Source organism: Tamandua tetradactyla, chromosome 5 (genome assembly GCF_023851605.1).
Source record: "Tamandua tetradactyla isolate mTamTet1 chromosome 5, mTamTet1.pri, whole genome shotgun sequence".
Lineage (NCBI taxonomy): Eukaryota > Metazoa > Chordata > Mammalia > Pilosa > Myrmecophagidae > Tamandua > Tamandua tetradactyla.
This window is the reverse complement of record NC_135331.1, coordinates 136,847,641-136,870,544: the sequence shown is the minus strand read 5'-3', so window position 1 is coordinate 136,870,544 and position 22,904 is coordinate 136,847,641. Positions and strand designations below refer to the sequence as shown.

The 22,904-nt window shown below is 35.1% G+C and overlaps 1 protein-coding gene across 8 annotated transcripts in view; it reads right to left on the bottom strand.

Moving 5' to 3' along the window:
* Positions 1-22,904, bottom strand: part of BCKDHB (branched chain keto acid dehydrogenase E1 subunit beta) — a 406,736-nt gene that overhangs the window by 148,170 nt on the left and 235,662 nt on the right. Inside the window, exon 9 of one of the 8 annotated variants that reach the window (XM_077162315.1) lies at positions 20,029-20,047. The exons of the other annotated variants lie outside the window; for them this stretch is intronic. Coding sequence (XP_077018430.1) covers positions 20,039-20,047 — 9 coding nt within the window. The 3' untranslated portion in view covers positions 20,029-20,038. The remainder of the gene's footprint in view (positions 1-20,028; positions 20,048-22,904) is intronic. 8 annotated transcript variants of the gene reach the window in all.

Below are 22,904 nucleotides of genomic sequence, written 5' to 3'. Positions count from 1 at the left end.
CATGCAAAATGGGATGTGAATCAATCCTATTTTTCTAGCCTTGTTTTGATAAGATGGCTAGAGTCATCATTCCAACAAGACCTTGTATGCTGTCTCTCAAGATTAATAGCCATGGAAGTTTCAATGACCCTCCCTTGCCCAAGGGTGGAACTGCTATAGACAACAATTTACTTATGGGTTTTCTGAATCATTCCTTGTAATACAGGAAACTTCTCTTGAATATCATTATATGTACCGCATTATTGGGCTAAATATCTGACAAGACTCATACATTTAAAAAACTACCTCATTGAAAAAAATAAATAAAACCTAGAGACTACAATGGAAGGTCATCAACATGGTCACTTAAGCACACTTGTCCTGCTCATTGCCATAATTTGGCAAAATCTATCAATATATATTTCAATAACTTGATTTTAGATTAAAAGTAAACAACATTCCTTTACAAAAAGTCATTGATGAATGGCTAAGATCATCTAACAAAATACAATTAACATTATCATAGTAAAAGAAGAGGGTCAATAGTTGGTAATGGGCAAAACAAAGCTAATGACAATAATGAGTAAGAGTTTTTAAAAAGTTTTTAACAGCCTAGTTTCATTTTCCCAAATACTGACTTGTAAAGAATAAACAGTATGGGCAAAAATGGAGAAAATTAACATGCTACCATATTGCCATGAAGGAAAATGTTGAATTTTTTGTGAACTAAATTGTTTTTGACATAAGATACATACAGTCTTCAGCAGACTAAAAATTCTCTTTCAAATTTATCCACTGATTGGTCAAAGAACAAAAACACCTAAGTATCCTTTTAAGAAAAGAAACTTCACTCAAGTATTATGCCCAATATCATACACTGCAATAAATCCTATATAGTATTTCATAAAGGTGTTTTTAAAACTTCTAGTCCTTTTACTCTCTATTGTTTTTATCTATAATATCCCTGACATATGTGTTTCTGCTTAACAAATTGAATAAACTTTTCAGAAAGTGACATAAATAGCACAGATCTCCTTTTGGGTCATTGTAGGAAAGACAGGAGAAAAGTCTTCCTAGGCATTAGATTAATCAAACCATATCTAAAGTATCATTTTTAAGCCATTTGAAGTATGAAAGATCCTTGGACATTGAGAATTTTTCCAGAGAATGGCAATTAGAGTGATTAGGAAGCTGAAAATCAAGTGATTTAAGTAACAGCTGAAGGGATAGATGAACTACTTACTTCTTAGCCTTGAGATGAGAAGACTACGAGAAGGCTTTTAAGCTATCTTCAAATATTTGAAGACAAGTCATGAAAAAAGTAGGTACAATAAAACAAACAAAAGCAAAATTTGAGGAAAAAAAGTAGGTACATACCTAGTCTTACAAGAAGCAAGTAAAAGAATTAATAGAAGTTAGAGGGAAGCAAATGGCACCTCAACAAAGGAAAACTTTCTAACAACTAGAACTAGAACAGAACTAGTTGCCTCACAGTACACAAAGAATCTGGTAGGAGCTCCGTGTCCAGGTAAGAGTATTTACACTACAGTACAGAACGAGTTGAACTGGGTGATTTCCAAAGTCTGTTCACTGGCTATTTATCTATTTTCCCACAGAACCATGGACAAAGCAACCAATCTCTCTGCCTCTCAGTTGTAAAACAGTGGTAATACAATAGCATTATATTTTTATGGTAGTATAGAAAAGGAAATTCTTACTTGCAAAGATAATAAGCTGTATGTAGCCCTATGCCTTTGGCAGGCATATGGTGACTTGATTAAAACATAAATATGGGATGCAATTGTGCAGATCTTTACAATGTATATGACAGAAGGATAACATCTGTGAAAGCCTTTTGAACTACAAGGAAAAAGGAACATAGGAATCCCAATTGCAGCATGCTAAAGAGAACTGCTATGACCTGAAAGCAAAGATACGGGTTACCCATATATCTAACTCCCAAAGAACAGTTTAGCCACTGGAAAGTCTGGCTCAAACTCCTAGTTGTGAAACCTTATTCCGCTGCCAAAATTTTTATGTCACATGGAAAATGAGGTTGTCAGGCTCCCTTAAAATTCCATTCTTCAAAAATAAGCCTCTCATCCCAAGGAAGACAAAAACAAAAATCCCTATTTCTAAACATTTATCCTTTTGGTCAGTAATACCAATGAGAAACTAGACTCTCAGATAAAAGGTTATTTAACAGATTAGTTAATCCCCCTCCACCCTTTGGCAGCATCAGCCCAAACGTCCCCCCACTCTGGAAAAAAAGGCAGGGTTAACAACACTGAGACACAAGAAACATGCCCAAGTGATTCTCAGCAAGACTAACAGTTCAAAACCCCAGCACAGGGACCTGTGGTACTTTCACTATACATGATTATCTGTCACACCTCCATATCTCAACCTACAAAAATGGAAAGTTAATCTCCCCCTTTTATCCTTCCCACCAATTCAGTTAAAGAAAAGTTTGAAAAATGTCACAAGGAGTCAGTACACAATAGTGTCAGAATTAGTGCTATAATACTGCTTCAGCCAGCCTCCGTATAAGGCTCCTTACGAATAATTCTTATACGACATTTCAGACTAAGAGAAATAAAGAAAAATAGTAAGAGCCAATCGAAAGGGATCATTTTATTATTTTCCAAATCTGACATACAAAAGAAGAAATTAATAGAAAAATACCCTAAGAGATCAGTTAATGACATTATTAGTAATGTGAATATAACTACAGAGAAATGAATGATCAGAAGTAAAGCAGCAGTACCCTGCAGCTTTTAGAAGGAAAATCAGCAAGAACTCATCTATTTATTGCTGTAGGGGGCTGAGTTATTCAACATATTTGAGAGTTCACCCACTCACACCTTTAAGCAATAGTATTTCATTTCGAACACAATATATGCAACAGAAATTTATCTCTTCATGATCATATAATCTGGGAAACATCAATCATATAATACCATACTATCAAGGAATTCCAAGATGTCTAGATGAATTTCTATATTAGAAGACTACAAATATCTGTGATTTAAAAAAATATCCTCCAGTACTTTTACTAGTTTTTTCTTTTCTTGTAGATTCCTTTATTTCAGGCTGTCAATACATCAGTTTTAGGTCTTGCTAACAACCCTCTCATTGTCAACCTAATCTTTCCCTATCTTCATTCCCCAATCTTCCATGCATGTTGCTTCTAATCTAATATGGGCTATGGTACCAAGTAAACAACTTATTTATTTAGTAAAATAATAAAAAATTCTAAATTTATTAGAATTCTGAGTAAAGTAAGAGGTGAAAGGCTAGGATAAAGGGCCTAGTATACCCTCTAATAGAATTTAGTGTGTGTGCTTTTATGCATGGGTTTTAATAGCAACACTTCAGCTGCTTAGAAGTCTTGCAGCTGCAAATGAAAAAGGCAGATGCTAGAGACGTTACAGCACTGAGAGAGGTGAAGGTAAAGTGCAGGGAAGAGAACTCAAATACAAACTTACAAGATAATGGGAAAAGACATAAAGGAAAAGTTTTCTGGAGAAGAAGACATGTAAACTGTTGAAAGACTAATTGGATCTCAGATCCACCCTGGGGAAGAAAGGGCAGAGGAAACAGCATGTGCCAAGGCACTGCAGTAATAAAGAACTGGATGTGATCAGGTACTTGCAAATAATTTGGAATAGCTGGACTATGAAATATGTGTCAAGAAAATGGCAGAAAATGAAATCAGACAGTTACACTGAGGCTAGATAATGGAGGACCAAATATGTCATAATCATTTTTACATTTTTCTCAAGGGTAACTTGAAACCACTTGAACTATAGGGGTAATATAAGCAGTATTTCAGTTTATAATTACCCTGGCAAAAAGGAAGTATTTCAGAGGGGCACGGAGACATGATTTTGTGGAGGGAAACCATGAAGACTTGAATAAATTAATGAGAATGGAAAAGAGAAGATGGTTCAAGAAGTACTGCAGTCTGTCCAATCTAAGCCGAGGTGTAAGATTAAAACTGGGGTAGGAAGAGAGAAGTGGGAATAGCAGCAGCGGTGCAATTGAAAAAGGCAGATGCTAGAGATGTTACAAAGGAACTCATTATAGAACATGGTGAGTTGCTATCAGTTCCACCTGCAAAACTGGAGAACAAATATGCTATCTGATTATGATAAGGAAAAGATAAAGAGCAAAAGAAACTAAATAAATATCTAAGGACACAAGGCATTTTATTAGAAATATAACTGGAAGTTCCTGTGCAAAACATAAACATTTTTAGCTCTATTATTTTAATTAGAGAAGTTACGGATTTACAGAACAATTATGCATAAAATAACAGGGTTCCCACATACCACCTGTCATGGTCAGGTTCATGTGTCAACTTGGCCAAGTTGTGGCACCTGTTTGTCTGGTTGGGCAAGGGCTGGCCTGTCTGTTGCAATGAGGGCAGTTCATAGAATTAGATCATGATCATGTCAGCTGCATCCACAGTTGATTCCATTTGTAATCAGCCAAGGGGAGTGTGTTCTGGTAATGAGAGGTGCTCACTCTAATCACTGGAAGCCTTTTAAGGAGAATTCAGAAGAGACAGGCTCTCTTCCTGCTTTGGCTGGCGAGCCTCTCGTGTGGAGTTCGTCCAGACCCTCCATCGGAATCGTCGGCTTCACAACCTGCCCTGCAGATTTTGGACTCTGCGTTCCCGCAGTCACGTGAGACACTTTTATGAATTTTATACTTGTGAGTGTTCCCTGTTGATTCTGTTTCTCTAGAGAACCCTAACTAATACACCACCCTACCAACAACACACTGCATTGGTGTGGATCATTTGTTATAATTTATGATAGCCCATTTTTATAATTGAACTATGAATTAAAGTCCAGGGTTTAACTTAGGGGTCACTGTTTATATAGTGCAATTCTATGAATTTTTAAAATATTTTTATTATGTTACCAAATAAACAATCTTTATTTCCCCCTTTTAATCATAATGACACATCTATTTCAGCGCTGTTAACTGTGTTCACAAAGTTGTCTTACCATCTCCACCATCCATTACCAAAATATTTCCTTCTTTCCAAGTAGGAACCCTATACATTTAAACCTAACTTCCTAGTCCTCATCCCCAACTCGGCCCTTGATAACCTATATTCTAAATTCTGACTTTATAAGTTTACTTATTCTAATTGGTTCAAAGGAGCGAGATCATACAATATTTGTCCTTATGTATCTGGCTTATTTCACTCAACATGATGTCTTCAAGATTCATTCATGTTGTCACATGTATTGGGACTTCATTCTTTTTTACAGATGAATAATATTTCAATGTAAGTGTGTACCACATTTTATTTATCCTCTCATTGACTGATGGACGTTTAGGTTGCTATTATCTTTTGGCAATTGTGAATAATGTTTTTATAGACATCAGCGTGCAAATATCTGCTTGAATGAATTCCTTTTTTCAGTTTTTTGGAGTACATACCAAGTAGTTGATTGTGGAGTCATATGGTGGTTCTATATATAACTTCTGAGGAAACGCTAAACTGACTTCCACAATGGTTGCACCATTTTACATTGCCACCAGCAATGAATGAGTGTTCTTATTTCTCCACATCCTCTTCAACACTTGTCATTTTCCATTTCTTTTTTTTTTTAAGCAACCATTCTTACAGGTGTGAAGTAGTATCTAATTGTGGTTTTGATTTGCATTTCCCTTATGACTAATGATGTTAAGCATCTTTTCATGTGCTTTCTGGCTATCTGCATATCTTTTGAGGAGAGATGTCTATTCAAGTCTTTCCCCCAATTTTAACCTGGGTTGCTTGTTTTTTTGTTATTCAGTTGAAGGGATAAATTTACCTTAGTATACAAAAGACCAATACACAGAAAACTACAAGAAATTGCTAAAAGAAATCATGGGGACCTAAATAAATAGAAAGGCATACCATGTTCATGGATTGGAAGGCTACATATAGTTAAGACGTCAATTCTACCCAAATTGATTTATAGATTAACGCAACATCAATTAAAATCTCAACAACGTACTTTGCAGAAATAGAAAAACCAATAAGCAAATTTATTTGGAAGGGAAGGGTGCCCTGAATAGCTAAAAATATCTTGAGAAAGAAAAATGAAGAGGCTTGTCTCACACTACCTGACGTAAAAGCGTATTACAAAGCTATAGTGATCAAAACAGCATGGTACTGGCATAAAGACAGATAAACTGACCAATGGACTCAAACAGAGTGTCCAAAAATAAACCTTCTCATCTATGGACAACTGATCTTTGACACAGCAGTTAAGGAATGCTGCCATTCTATCACTGAACAATGGGATATAATCTTATACCCACTAGAATGGCCATTATCAAAAAACCAGAAATGATAAGTACTGGAGAGGATATGGAAAAAGCCACACTTATTCACTGTGGTGGGAACAAAGAAAGGTACAACTGCTATGGAAGGAAGTTTAGCAGTTCCTCAGGAAGCTAAGTATAGAATTGCCATATGATCCAGCAATCCCATTACTAGATATATTTTCAGAGAAACTGAAGGCAAAGACACAAACAGACATTTGCACACTGAAGTTTACAGCGGCATTATTCATGATTGCCAAGAGACAGAAACAGCCCAAATGTCCATCAATGGGCGAGTAGCTAAAAAACTGCGGTATATATATAATATTGCACAGCTATAAGACAGAATAAAGTCAGGAAGCACGTGACAACATGAATGAAACTTGAGGACATTATGCCGAGTTAAATTAGCCAGGAACAAAAGGAAATATGGTCTCACTAATATGAACTAATATTAATGAGTGAACTTTGAGAGTTAAAGTTAAGAACACAGCTTATCAGGAGATAGAAAGCAGCAGAGACAAGCATTTGGTGCTGAAGAAATACGTATTAGTTTGTTAAGCTGCGGAATGCAATATACCAGAAATGCAATGGCTCTTAAAATGGGAATTTAATAAGTTGTAAGTTTACAGTTCTAAGTAAGTGAAAGTGTCCAAATTAAAGCAGTAACAAGAGGTTACTGTCAGGTTTCAGAAAAAGAACTTTACATGTAGAAGGGACTTTTGACCCAGGGGCCCCTCAGCTTCTTTTGCAGAACCAGATGTGGCAACAAGATAAACAATCACTAGGTTTATGGGTAAAGGATGTTTGAGAGCCCCAGACATGCCAATGCCACACCTACCAGAAGGTGAATGAAGCAAGACCAGATATGCCTATAAGACAAACAACCACATGCATGTGGTCAAGGCCCATTCCTGGTTGATAACTCTTGATGGTACATACAGCTGCACATCAAAAGAGAGCAGTGTGTCAGAATCCCAGCAAACAACCAGATCATAAGTCAACAAGCCCCCATCCAATCAAGGGACAGAACTCCACAGCATGGTTCGCACAGTTTTTCCTTTAAAAATGCAGCTCTCATATAGAGAGCCAGAGCCAGTTTCTTTCCTTTGGCTGCTGGCTCCCACCTGCCTTGTGGGAGCCATTTTCTTTCCTTTCACTGGCTCCCAGCTGCTTTCTCCCTTCAATAAATCTGTTAAGCCTTGACTTACTGTCCTGTGTGGATTCCTTAAGGACTCTAAGCTAACAGTTACCCTCATTCAAGAAAAGCTGATGGCTTTTCTGAACATCTCTGTCAGTTGGGAAGGCACATGGCTGGCATCTACTGGTCCCTTACTCCTGGGCCTCATTGCTTTCAGCCTCTGTTCCTGTGGTGGTTCCCAGGACTGGCTTTCATTTTTTGCCAAAACTAAATGTCAATAAGTGGGATATATGTGGGAGGGGTATAGGTTTCTTTGCAGAAGAAAAGGAAATGTCCTCATACAGACTGTGGTGGTAAAGGTATGGGTATGTGATTATACCAGGAAACATTGCTTTTTACTTAGGTTGGATTATTTGATGTGCAAATAAAACTCTCAAAAATGAATAGAGAGATACAAGTGCTAGAGAAAATGTGGAGAGAGAGAAATGCAACTATTTACTGCTGGTAGAGAAACAGAGTGGTGCAGGTCCTCCAGAGGGTAGTGTGGTGGTTACACAGGACGCTAAGGGTAGAGTTGCCATGTAATCCTGTAACCCCATTGCTAGGTATATACTTAGAAGAACTGTAAGCGGGAATACAAATGGACATTTGCACAGTAGTGTTTATGAAGGAAGTATTCATGATTTGCAATGAATGGAGGTGGCCTAAGGGTACATCAACTGTGGAATAGAAGAGGGATCTGCGATGTATACATACAACAGACTACTTAGTGGCTGGGAAAAGGAATGAAGCATGAAACTAGGTAAATGAACCTTGAGGATAGTATGTTGAATGAAATGTCAGAAACAAAAAGACAATTATTATCATGCCTCACTCATATGGACTAACTATAATATACAAACTTAGAGAACTGAAGTCAAGCGCAAGGGTTATTATCTTGGGGCCTATTATAAAGGTTCCTAGATTGTAAACTCTTATTCTTGAGGTTGTTCTTAGGCATTCTATAGATATCCCTTGTGGTGGTTAGGTTCAGATGTCAACTTAGCCAGGTGACGGTACCTACTTAGTTCTGTTGCTGTGGATTTGAATCATTAGCATGTGAAACTCATCTATGGCTGATTACATCTACAGTTGGCTAAGGCGAGTGCCTTCTCCAATGAGTGATGTTTAATTTAATTAGAGACTTAAAAGAGAGGTCAGAAGAGAGCTCAAGGCACCACAGTCCAAGCAGCTCAGCACACCTCATCTCACCATTCACAGCTCAACCTAGATGTTTGGAGATGCAGAAAGGAATAGCCCTGGGGAAGGCCGATGGAACCGAGAAGCCAGGAGAGAAGACTAAGTGAAACAGAGAACCTCAGATGAAAATTAGCTGCCTTTCATCTGAAGAACTACAAATTTTTAACTAAATAAATCCCCTTTTATTAAAAGCCAATCCGTCTCCAGTCTGTTGCATTCCAGCAGCTTTGGCAGACTAGAACATTCCTTTTTAGCTTATGGTATATTGGAGTACCTGAAACTGTTGAATAGTATTCTAGTAGCCTCGATTCTTGAAGAGAATTGTATAACGATATAGCATTTACAATGTGATCATGTGATTGTGAAAACCCTGTGTCTGATGCTCCCTTTATGCAGGGTATGGCTAGATGAGTAAAACTATAAGGATGAAAAATAAATAAATAATAGGGTGAGAAAAGAGGTAAAAAAAAAAAATTGGGGTAGAGAATTATATTAGTGGTCAATGAAAGAGAAGAGTAAGAGGTATTGGATGTATGGTTTTTCTTTTTTCTTTTTATTTCTTTTTCTGGAGTGATCCAAATGTTCTAAAAATGATCATGGTGATGTATACGTAACTACATGATGATATGATCAATGACTATATACTTTGGATGGACTGTATGGTGCATGAGGATTCCTCAATAAAAATATATTTTTAAAAATCTATAAAGCAATTCTTAAAGCACCTTTAAAAATTAAAAATAAGCAAAAATGAATCAAGTGGTTAATTTCTTCTATATGTTAACTAATAACCAGACTGTTCTTACAATGAATTCTTATTTAGCTACAGGTATCTCTACAGTTATAGTTGTTTCATTAAGTCTTTATTGACTTTAGAGTAGAAGATCCATTTTAGCTGCCAGTCAAATGGCTTGCTATTATTGATTTACTGTTAAGAAACACTTATTAATTTTGCTGCCTAATCATGATTTACTACCTTTGTCATCTAAAATTTGATTAACTCCATATGAAGGATTTATTACTTTAGAAAGCTAATTTCCCCTTCCTACCCATCCCCAGTTCTGAATTGCAGCTATTGGAAAAAAGATATATAAGAAATTCTTGGGCTGTAAATTCCAAACCCATTCACTCAAAGGCACTAACCAAGGAGAATATTTCAGATAACTTTCTCAATAAGCCATAAATCTGTGTAATAAATTTTATACTTTCCATAACATGCAGTCAGTTCAAGATTGGGCTTTATAAATATTTTGGTCAGTATTAGCTACTATTGCTTGTCATTCAACATTGTTTAGCAGTTCTAGCCAAACAAGAAAAAAAAAAGCACATAGGTTTAAAAAGAAGAGACAAAATTGGTCTTACTTGTAGAGTATGATTGCCAAACTAGAAAATCAACTAAGAAACGATGGGAATGAGTAAGATTTTGGTAAAATGACAGTAGATAGACTAAAATACACAAATCATCATGCTTCCTGTTCCAAAATGAAAAAAAAAAAGTAATAGAGCTTTCAAGTTCAAGATGATGGACTAAGTATATGCTTTTAATATCTCCCTTTTCTTGTGAGACAGGAAATGAATGCAAAAGGGAAAAAAAAAAAACTTGTAGCAACAAAAAGAAAAAAGTTTAGGCATGGCAGTGATGATTAGAAAAAAGAGACTGAACCACCTTTTATGAATGTGTGATGAAAATATCAATTGTGATCAGAGGAAGCTGAAGCACAGACCCATGGGTGGGGTTTGCAATGGAAGAGGAAGCTAATCTCCCGAGAGAAGCCAAAGAGAAGATGGGCCCATGAGCAGGTGTAGGAGGTGGGTGTGAAAAATGGGAATGAACAAAGAGAAACCAGATAACATAGCTGCACCAAGTGCCCCACCTCCCCCCAAATAAAATACAACTTTCCAACTGTGGCCCCAGAAAAACTCTAGGTAAAAAAAGCTAGTCTCTGGTAAAATGATTTAATTGCCTGGAGAGCTAGATTTACACTGGAAGGATTGATGAGAGTAAAGCCCAGCTCATTTCCATACCTGAAGGCAACCACCTCCCCTCCATGCCTAAGGTCAGACTTCCTATCCACTCACTCTAAAGCAAAGCCTCACCCATATGCACAGATATAACCAACTTTTCCATAGGAGAGAGTCTACTGAAGAAACAGACCAGAAGGAAAACTGTATCAGCTAGTTATCCAGGCAAATCAATAATCATTAAAAAAATAAGGGGTACAAGGGTAGTTCAGTGGCAGGATTCTCACCTGCCATGCAGGAGACCTGGGTTTGATTCCAGGCCATGCACTTGCCAAAAAAAGCAAAAAACAAAAACTCCTGAGGATATGAAGATAATTTATAGAAAATTATTAAAGGAAAAAATTTAGTACATCCAGAACTACTGAAGGATACACATATAAGACAAAACAGAAGGTCACAAAACAGAACTGAGTACAAGAAAAAAATTGTGATTCGTGAAATCAAACTATTCAACAGAATTAAAAGATAAAATATTAGAAATGTGTGAAACATTTCAAAAACACTGTGGAAGACAGTTTGGTGGCTGCTCAGAAAATTAAATACAGAATTACTACATGACCTGGCAATCCCACTTCTCTATATAAATATATATATATACCCTAAAGCATTGAAAACAGGGACTCAAACATATTTGCACACCAATGTTCACAGTGGCATTTTATTCACAATTGCCAACTATGGAAGCAACCCAGGTGTGCATGAACCAATGAATGGATAAACACACATGCAATGGGATTCAGTCCTGAAAAGGAATGAAGTTCTGATACTTGCAACAACATGGATAAACTCAGAGGCACCATGGTGAGTGAAATAAACCAGACACAAAAGGACAAATATTGTATAATCTTACTGATATGAAATAATTAGAAAGAGTAAATTCATAAAGTCAGAAATTAAGAATACAGGTTACCAAGGCCAGGTAGGGTGGAAGTAAGAAATGGTGAGTTAAAACTTAAATTGCACAGAGCATTAGATGAAAAAGTCTTGGTAATGGACTGAAGTGATGGTAGCATAACATTGTGAACAAAATTAACAGCACTGAAATACGTATTTGAATTTGGTTAAAAGGGGAAATTTTAGAATGTATATATTACTAGAATGAAATTAAAAATTTATATATCCATTGGACTGTACAACGCAAACAGTGAGCCCTAGAGTAAACTATGGAATATAATTAATAGTACAATTATAAACATGTTCATTCATCAATTGTAGCAAATGTACCACTACATTTGCTATTAGGTATGACTATTAGGATGGTATATAAGAGCTTGGTATTTTAGGTGTGATATTTCTGTAAATCTATAACTTCTTTAATAAAAATAATTTTTTAAGTTAATATTATGGTAAAAAAAAGTTAATGTTATGACAATATAATAAATGAAACACCAATATCACGTGCTATAAACTGAAGGTATTAGTACAAATAAATACAATAAACACAAATGCACTTAAAATAAAAACACAATGAGACAAAAACTAGGACATTTCAGGGTAAAAAAGACAAAAAGATTCATAAAAAATTCCCAGAGAAACAAACATGCAGATAATTTACAAAAGAATGAGAATTAGGCTAGCTTTTCTACCCAATATGAGGCAAATATATAACAAAGCATTACCTTCAAAGTCTAAGTAAGAGTTACCATGAACCTAGAATTCTATATCAGCCAAATATTATACAAGTGTGAATGCAAAATAAAGACATTTTCCAAATTCAAATGTCAGAAAGCTTGTCCCGTGTGTATCTTTTGCTTGAGGAATTTAATTATGTGTGTGTGTATCATAAAATGAGGAAGAAAAGTAAAAGTAGGAAGTCATAGGATCCAGGAAATGGTGTCTTTAAGACAAAGGTGAAACGGAGAAACACCCCTGGAAAATGCTGAGCAGCAGGTTTACAGCAGGGTAGTCAAGACTGGACCAGCAAGTCAGAGGGCACTAGAGGGGCAAAAATAAAGAGTATTCTAAGCAATAGATAATGTGAGTGAAACAACAGGTGATACCAAACATACACTAAAAGGCTGTTATGCTTTTTCAAGGAGGAAAGGAAAAGTAATTAGGGCCTCTAAAAATTTCAAAATGATATAAACATCCTATGGTCTATGCTGGTTTGAAACTGTTGTGTACCCCAGAAAAGCCATGTTCTTTTAATCCAATCTTGTAGGTGCAGACATATTGTGGGTGGGACCTTTTGATTAGGTTGTTTCCATGGAGATGTGACCCCACTCATTCAAGATGGCTCTTACTCAGCTCACTGGAATCCTTTAAGAAGGAAACATTTTGCAGAAAGCTAACACAGATACAGACGTTTGGAGATGTAGAAGGACCCAAAGAGCAGACAGGGCCATTTTGGAAACCAACCCAGGAGAGAAGGGTCAACAGACTGCCATGTGCCTTCCTGTGTGACAGAGAAAGATGCAATTAGCCTGTCTTAAGTGAAGGTATCTTCTTGTTAATGCCTTAAGTTGGAATTTTTGTGACCTTAGAACTTTAAATTTGCAACCTAATAATCCCTTTGTAAAAGCCAATATATTTCTGGTATATTATATTCCAGCAAAATTAGCAAATCAAAACATGGCCCAAACATGAAAAATTTTAAATGTAACAAAACTGAGCTATTGATGTGTGCTAAGAAAGACAAACTATTTGATTTAAATGCCAGAACATCTCCTTTTAAGGGCTCAAGGACAAAGACAGTGGGTTTGAAGTCAGGAGTAAAGACAGTACCTCCTAGTCAACTTACCTCCTAGTTAGCTCTACACTGAAAAACATTTATGCTATAATATCAACAGTGTTTACTGCTTTTCAACTTTTAGAATCAACCTACGGACAAAATATTAGAAAATTTAATTATAGTTGAAGAACAGAATTTAATGTTATCAATCCTTCAAAGCAAATAGCTGATAGAAAATAGGAATTGGAAGGGAAATCAGAGGTTGAGCTAGGGATAGAATGGATTACCAGTGGCACCTTCTTATATTGTGAGAGGTCAAAAGATACTGAAAAAAGTTAATAGAACTAGATATAACTTAAATACAAAATATAAATTTAAAAAGTAATCATTAGATTAAATGAAATAAAAATTATCAAAATTAGGGTAATGATGGGGAGAAGATGACAGGTAACTCAAGTATGCTAAATCCTCCTGTGTCAGTAGGGAGAGTAAATAGATGATGTTTAAAACTGATCAATCAGATATAACTATACTGACATACACACACATATATTCTACATTTTATGTGGTAGGTCTCTCTCATCCCTGAACAACCCAAAACCTGTTGAACATTTTGATTGTTTCCCTAATTATTAATTCCACTTTCCCAAAGTAGAATGTTTAAACAACAACAACAAAAAAAACACCTATGTTTTTTAGGCTTCATCATAGCCAAGATGGAGATGTGACCTAGGCTCTGCCATTCAAACCTCATTCAGCAGTGAGCCACATGAAAAATGGACTGAGGAAGGGGGAATCCAATTTTTCTGGCACAAATATGAAGTATGTTTTTAGGTCACAGGAAGCAAGACCTTGCTGTGTTGGCATATATGCGATTTACCCCAGCACATTCATATTTTGTGCCACTAAGAAACACAGTAAAAGGCAAAGTATAATCACAGAGCTAACTCAAGACACAAAAAAATACATTTCATACACTATACCTATTTCCTCAACTGGCCCATATGCTCTATTTTATAAGTTTTTATTTCAAGGTTCTCCCCAACTTTTATGCATTTTAACTGTGACTCCAATATCTTGGCAAACTCTACCTTCCTTACTCTACTTCCTTGCTCTAGTTACAAAGTTGTATAGGTTTTAATGGGTCTTTCAACCTATTTTTCCCATAAGCCCTGTTATTTTAAGTAAGCAATTGTGTAGAACCCATAGACTCTGCAGAAATGTATATAGTACAATTTGGCAGAATTACCTACACAACATATTTAAGGATAAGGAAATAGTATCAGCAGAACAAAATGAGGAAATAACTAAAAGTGTCTGTGTTTAGGTTTTGGGCCTGGGGACAGGGAGGGAATTTGCATTATAAGCACCTCTAAACTACATGTTTTGTTTCCATGTTAATGTATTACTTTGAGTTTTTAAATGTCTCCTACTGCAATACTTAAAAAAGTAAATGGCAAGGGGAAACAAGCAATACAAAAAAAATAAAAATAAAAACTGATGCTATTCAAAAAATGGACAGACATAAAATACTGAGAATTAAACTTAAAAAGATACATGGAACTGCTTTATAAAAAAACATATAACTATTAAAAAATATAAAAGAAAACAACAAGTAGAGAGACAAAACCAAGTTCACTGAAGAAAAGGTAATAAAAACGTGTGACAGGAAGTGTATGTGTTTAGAAGGGTTGACTGTCCATGATCATAGGATGGCCCCAATTTTAGAGTGAAAAAATGTGAGTGGTAAATTCTATTCTTCCTAACTTATATTTTTTTAAAACCTTTATATACTATATTTTAATACATTTTTAAGTTAAATGATCAAAACCACAATGTAAAAAAGTCAAGAAAATCTTAGCATGAATGGTATCATGAATGCTACAATTTTTAAAACATTGGTACCAGTTTAAAAGGAGTGAGTAAGTTAAATAACTGTCAAAGAAAAGAACAAAAATACAGATTCTTAACATTACGCCTAAAATGTTAAACTAAGAATACAATGAGCTAGGATCTTTCCTGATTATGAAATAAGGTAATGGGTTGTTTTACTTTTCACTGCCACCTGAACAAAAGCAAAAGCAAAAGGCTTAAACAAAATGAGTGAAATTCAAATAATTTAAATGTATAAAGGGACACATCAAAAAGGATAAAAAACAGAAAAACGTAACTGTACAATTTAATCTTACTTTTCCAGTTTCATGTAGAAGGGAAAAAAATAATGCCAAATGCAATGAAATATGGTAGTGTGATTTACAAGATGCATACAGTATTTTTTAAATATTTTTTAAAGCATTGTATGGGTGGGCATATGTGAAAAGAAATTTCCTGAAATCTTATAAAACACATTGCACAATGAATTTTAGAAGTGTTTCATCAGCAAAATTCAAGTAATAATTTTTCTTTCTTTTTTTTTAGGTGCATGGTCTAGGAATTGAACCCGGGGTTTCCTGAATAGAAGGCGAACATTTGAGCATTCTACCACTGAACCACCCATGTACCCTCAAGTAATAATTTTTAAAGCATGAAATGAGTTAATTATAAAATAAACATTCTAACACAAGGCAGTGTTATGCTATAAAAGTATAAGGGTTCATATAAGACCTGAGATTGAATTACAGCTCTGCTACTTTTTAGCTGAGTGACTTAGAGAAGTTTCAGTCACTGACTGAGACACAGTTTCCTTTTTCCAAAGCAGGAATAATAATTCAGAAACATATAGGACAACCAAAAAGAGTAAATCAGAACATATACCAAATTCTGACATAAACCCTGGCACCATGAAGGCATGAACTATTTACAGGAATCCTCCCTATAAATATAATAAAATATTATTATACTTTGAGATTATATTCAAATCACATCAAAAATACAATTATTTCATTACATCTAAAAAAATACTTACAAATACCTAGGAATAAATTTAACTAAAGAGACAAAAAACATATATAAAGAAAACTACAAAAAACTGTTAAAAGAAATCACAGAAGACCTAAATAGATGGAAGGGCATACCGTGTTCATGGATTGGAAGACTAAATATAGTTAAGGTGTCAATCCTACCTAAATTGATTTACAGATTCAATGCAATACCAATCAAAATCCCAACAACTTATTTCTCAGAAATAGAAAAACCAATAAGCAAATTTATCTGGAAGGGCAGGGTGCCCCGAATTGCTAAAAACATCTTGAGGAAAAAAAACGAAGCTGGAGGTCTCGCGCTGCCTGACTTTAAGGCATATTATGAAGCCACAGTGGTCAAAACAGCATGGTATTGGCATAAAGATAGATATATCGACCAATGGAATCGAATAGAGTGCTCAGATATAGACCCTCTCATCTATGGACATTTGATCTTTGATAAGGCAGTCAAGCCAACTCACCTGGGACAGAACAGTCTCTTCAATAAATGGTGCCTAGAGAACTGGATATCCATATGCAAAAGAATGAAAGAAGACCCATCTCTCACACCCTATACAAAAGTTAACTCAAAATGGATCAAAGATCTAAACATTAGGTCTAAGACCATAAAACAGTTAGAGGAAAATGTAGGGAGATATCTTATGAAACTTACAATTGGAGGTGGTTTTATGGACCTTAAACCTAAAGCAAGAGCACTGAAGAAGGAAATAAATAAATGGGAACTCCTCAAAATTAAACACTTTTGTGCATCAAAGAACTTCATCAAGAAAGTAGAAAGACAGCCTACACAATGGGAGACAATATTTGGAAACGACATATCAGATAAAGGTCTAGTATCCAGAATTTATAAAGAGATTGTTCAACTCAACAACAAAAAGACAGCCAACCCAATTACAAAATGGGAAAAAGACTTGAACAGACACCTATCAGAAGAGGAAATACAAATGGCCAAAAGGCACATGAAGAGATGCTCAATGTCCCTGGCATTAGAGAAATGCAAATCAAAACCACAATGAGATATCATCTCACACCCACCTGAATGGCCATTACCAACATAACAGAAAATGACAGGTGCTGGAGAGGATGCGGAGAAAGAGGCACACTTATCCACTGTTGGTGGGAATGTCAAATGGTGCAACCACTGTGGAAGGCAGTTTGGCGGTTCCTCAAAAAGCTGAATATAGAATTGCTATACGACCCAGCAATACCATTGCTGGGAATCTACTCAAAGGACTTAAGGGCAAAGACACAAACGGACATTTGCACACCAATGTTTATAGCAGCGTTATTTACAATTGCAAAGAGATGGAAACAGCCAAAATGTCCATCAACAGATGAGTGGCTAAACAAACTGTGGTATATACATACGATGGAATACTATGCAGCTTTAAGACAGGATAAACTTATGAAGCATGTAATAACATGGATGGACCTAGAGAACATTATGCTGAGTGATTCTAGCCAAAAACTAAAAGACAAATACTGTATGGTCCCACTGATGTGAACCGACATTCGAGAATAAACTTGGAATATGTCATTGGTAACAGAGTCCAGCAGGAGGTAGAAACAGGGTAAGATAATGGGTAATTGGAGCTGAAGGGATACAGACTGTGCAACAGGACTAGATACAAAAACTCAAAAAATGGACAGCACAATAATACCTAATTGTAAAGTAATCATGTTAAAATACTGAATGAAGCTGCATCTGAGCTATAGGTTTTTTTTTTTTTTACTATTATTATTACTTTTATTTTTTTCTCTATATTAACATTCTATTTCTTTTTCTGTTGTGTTGCTAGTTCTTCTAAACTGATGCAAATGTACTAAGAAACGATGATCATGCATCTATGTGATGATGTTAAGAATTACTGATTGCATATGTAGAATGGTATGATTTCTAAATGTTGGGTTCATTTCTTTTTTTCCGTTAATTAATAAAAAATAAAAATTAAAAAAAAATACTTACAAATTCTGCTCACCCTCAGAGCAAAAGCTCTGGACTCAACGATCTGGATTGAACCCAGCTCTGTCCCCTTACTAGCTGCCTGGGAGCCAGTTATCCCACTTTCTCCAAACTTCAGTTTCCTCATCTATAAAATAATTATATGAATGTCTAACCTGAAGAGCTATTGTGAATATTCAAGAAGATACGTGTAAAACAGGTAGTTTAAACTTACTTTATTTACCTTTATCAGGGTACTATGCTAAGCCCTGTTATATAAAATACATTATACAAAGTTAGGTAAGAATCTAGTTATTATTTTTAATCTTCTTCAAATCATATCCAAACATAAACCATAACAAAAATAAAGAAGTCAGCAGAAGTGACACTTTCAATATACTTTATCCTTCAAGAATGCCTATTCCACCTGTAATTTCTTGTGCTGAAAAAATCAAATATCACACATCATTTTTTTAATTCAACAAGGTTATTTAACAAATATTTACTGAGCACCTGGTATATACTAGGGACTCTTCAAGACTCTGGGGATACAGCAATGTTCAAAACATCATGCCATCACGTGCTCAAGGACCACGAGGCAGGGCTAATAAATGTACTGGTCACACCTTAATTAACGCATCTCAGAATTTGTCTCAATTAATACAACTGTTGATGTCATGACAAAGAAAATTCTACAGGAAATATGACTTGGCAAAGGTGGAAGGAACCAAGTTCAAAATCGTATTCCCGGTTTGAAGCACAATAACAAACTGCTCTCATCAGATAGGGTGAAATTGCCTTACTTCTTTCTCTGCAAAGTCAAACTACATCCAAAATAATTCCAACCTGAAAATGAGACATATTTCCCTTAATCCTAAAGAAAGCACTTAATTTTATAAAATCCTAAAGAAAGCACTTAATTTTATAAAATGAGGTTTTTTTAATTTTATAAAATTAAGTCTAAGAATACTTTTGAATCATTTCTTAGATAGATTTTTGATATTAAGAACTTATCATAATCCTGAAAGAAATGCAAATTTTAACACACAACTTAAAATAATTTTATCTTATAGTCTATCATTCATCAAATTATAAATGACTCTTAATGATTAAAAACATAATAAATCAATAATAATTTTAAACCTCAATATTTCTGTATTGTCAAAGAGACATGTAATTTTCATCTGGCAATGTTCTTAGATTACATGTTTTTACTAAAAGTTTATTTAAACAAAGAATAAAAAGAGATTCCTAATTTGTTGTTTCTAGTCCAATAGATCAGTTGTTCTGATATATAATTAAATAATACATTCTGGTTATGTTATAATACATGTTCTAAAGTAAAAGTGTATTCATACTATTTATTCAGAATTATAATATAAAATATGTTTAATTTACAAAGACAGAGCCAGGCACCACAATAGTAACCTAATGTTAATCATGAAACTTGGCTTGAGAGAGGCCTCTAGTGGTAACCAGAAGTTACTAGCATCTCTTCCCATCCCCAACCGTCACCTTTTTTGGGAATATTCTTGCTTTAATTCATTCATATTTTTTTCCCTCTAATGCTTTCTCTCTCAATCGCTCTAAATGAAAACGCTCAAGAAAAATGACTACTATTCAATCACTGAATTATTTAATAAAATACAAGAACCAACTACAGAAATGTATATAATTGGTATTATTTAACCATTAATGATCCTCTAAACGCAAACTCCTCAACTTCCTCATAAAACCAATTTAGAGCCAGTTAGTACAAAGTAAAGACCATAAATATTACCTTGCCGGTGTTAACGAACCTAAAAAAAAAAAAAGAATAAGAGTTGATTTAAGTAGTCTTAAATCAACTCTATGAAAATAAAGAATTAAAAAAACCTTAAAGGTAGCAAAATTAGAATTATATATAACATATATAATATAAACCCATATACATTTATGCTTAATTTAGGTGGTACCATGTATCTTCTAAACATGTTTTACACTATTCACAAATATTTACAATGATTAAGACCCAGGTACAAATACAAAGACTAAGCAAACTAAGTTCTTTATATATAAATTACTACCTACATCGACATGACCAGGTTTAACTCCTTCCCAGTTTCACTCCTATAAATATCCCTTCACTAAATTCCTTTTCCTGTTTCGCTGAAAATTTCTCTGTTTCCAATACCTCCTCATACAGGCTTATCCTGCCAGCCTTAGAAAACTTTATCCTGTATCCTAATGAAGTCTTTTGTGGCAGGAATGGAAATAGCCTAGGTAAAAGGACAGGAGAAGAGGATGTTAAATCCACAGACACTGAGCACTCCCTCCCAACTGTGGTCACTCCCTCACACCACAGATGAATTCCTTCCAGCTTTTATACCATACTGCAGTGACCCAGAGGCCTTGCCCTGCTCCTATGATAAACTACTCCCAAAATATCTGCGACTAGAGATGCCCCGATATGTAGCCAAAGAACAGCCATTCATATTTATGAGCACATCTTCATCTTCTGCTACACAATTCAGGTTTCAAAGAGAAGGGCAAGAAAACACGAGAGGAAAAGGTGGAGAGAAGATAGGAGTTGAGAAAATATCATTTTTATATGGTAACCCCTAATTTTTGTTAAAGATTTAGAATATACATTTTATTTTTAAAACCCCCCTTGCCAAGAACCTCAAAAAAGGAAGAAGATTGCTTCTGGAGAGTTGGGAGGTGAGAGTAGAATATGTGTGAATATAGAGAGAAACCCTGATCAGAGTCAATATACAGTGGCTATGACAAACATAAAAGTCAGCAGGTCAATCTGAAGCCAGCACAAGGATCAAAGGGTCTGGCTGATGGATCTCCTCTAGCTCTAAATTCCATGACAATGACCAAGCAAGAATATGGTCAAGGAAATGAGAGGAGAAAAGGCTCTGAAAAGTCCGAATTTTATAATAAGGTGTGAACAGCAAAAGCTGTACTCTTGATTCATGGAGAAAAACACTGCAGACCTTTTCTGACCAACGTACATGCCTCAGTTATAAAGTCTGGTGATCTGGATTCCATGCACAGCTACATGACAGTGTAGCAGCAAAAGTTAAGATAAAAGAAAATTTAAATTTAAAAAGGCTTAAAGCCATAAAGAATTAAGCACAGAATTTTTTCAAAGAGGTAAACAGCCATATAACTGAATAAATGTTAACTGTCAATAGGCTTAACAACCTTCATTCATTTGAACTGAATTATTTGGAAAAGATTAGATTATATACATTATAATTTTCTTTGAGGAAATAAAAGTGAAAAGTTTTTGGAAAAATTGACATTCAAAAAGTTAAAAAGTTTTAAAAATTGCTACACAAAATAGCAGCCTTCATCTTGCAAAAAACATGTTTATCCATCAAAATTAATTTATCAGAAGATACAGATAGCTGAGGCTATAGCGTCAATTTCACTTTGCCTTTCAGAATAAATTGTTCCTAACAGAATAAACTGTTAATAAAAAAAAACTTAAAAATTAAGTGTAAGGTCCAAGTGAAACTAAACTTTAAGTAAATGTTTCAACTTAGAATAAACTAGTGCATTTATTCATAAAGCAATATTCTAGAGTTTAATTTTAAACTTTTGTATAAACACCAGCAATAAGAAAAAGCACCAAATTCAAAACATTTCGATATAAAAGTTTTCATAGCATATCATCAATCTTTCTCTTGCTGACATTCATAATAATTATTCAGCAAGCAATGCCAATCCTATGCCAGGCATCATTTCAAGTACTGAGAATATAGAAGTGAATCGACAGATAAAATTCTCTGCCCTCACAGAGCTTACATTCTAATAGAGGAAGAAAGATCAATAATATAAATAAGCCTACATAAAATGTTAGATCATTCTAATTGCTATAGAGAAAAAGCTAGATAATGTGAAAGGGAGAATTGATAGCATGGGTGGTGTTCAATATTAAATAAGCTGGTCAGGGAAGGTGTTAATGAGAAAATATTTGAGTAATGACCTAATAGGGAAAGAAAACCCTGGAGACATTTGCAGAAAAAGCATTTCTTGAATGGTGGATGGGGATGGGGTACAGAATATGGTCAGATAAGGTAAATCGCTGTAGGTCTTAGTAAGAAACTTGATTTATGCTGAATTAAATGAGAAAACATTGAGGTCTTTGAGAATAGAAGGGAGATGATCTGGCACTTTAAATAATCAACTCTGCCTATGGTAAGGAAAGGTCAGAAGCAGAGATGAAACCCAGGTGAGACAAATGATGGTCAAAGCTCAGGTTGAGAAGTGAAATGCTAGCGGTATGGACCAGGATCAAAGGTAACAGCAGCAGAGGCAGAGGTCAGGTTTTGCGCTTATTGTGTAGGCAAAGCCAGTAGGAACTCCTTTTGGATTGAATATGGGGAGGGGGGGGAGGACATGAGAGAAAAAGAAAAACTGAAAAAGACTCCAAGGAGTTCTATATATGGATTTGGTATTATTTTTGCAACTGTCCTATATGTTTGAAATTATTTCAAAATAAAAAGTTTAGGGTGGGCCACAGTGGCTCAGAAGGCAGAGTTCTCACCTGCCATGTCAAAGACCCAGGTTCGAGTCCCAGTGCCTGCCCAGCAAAAAATTAAATTAAAATTAAAAGTTTAACACAAAAAGAAATAAAAAATCACCCTCTACTTATTTTTTAGA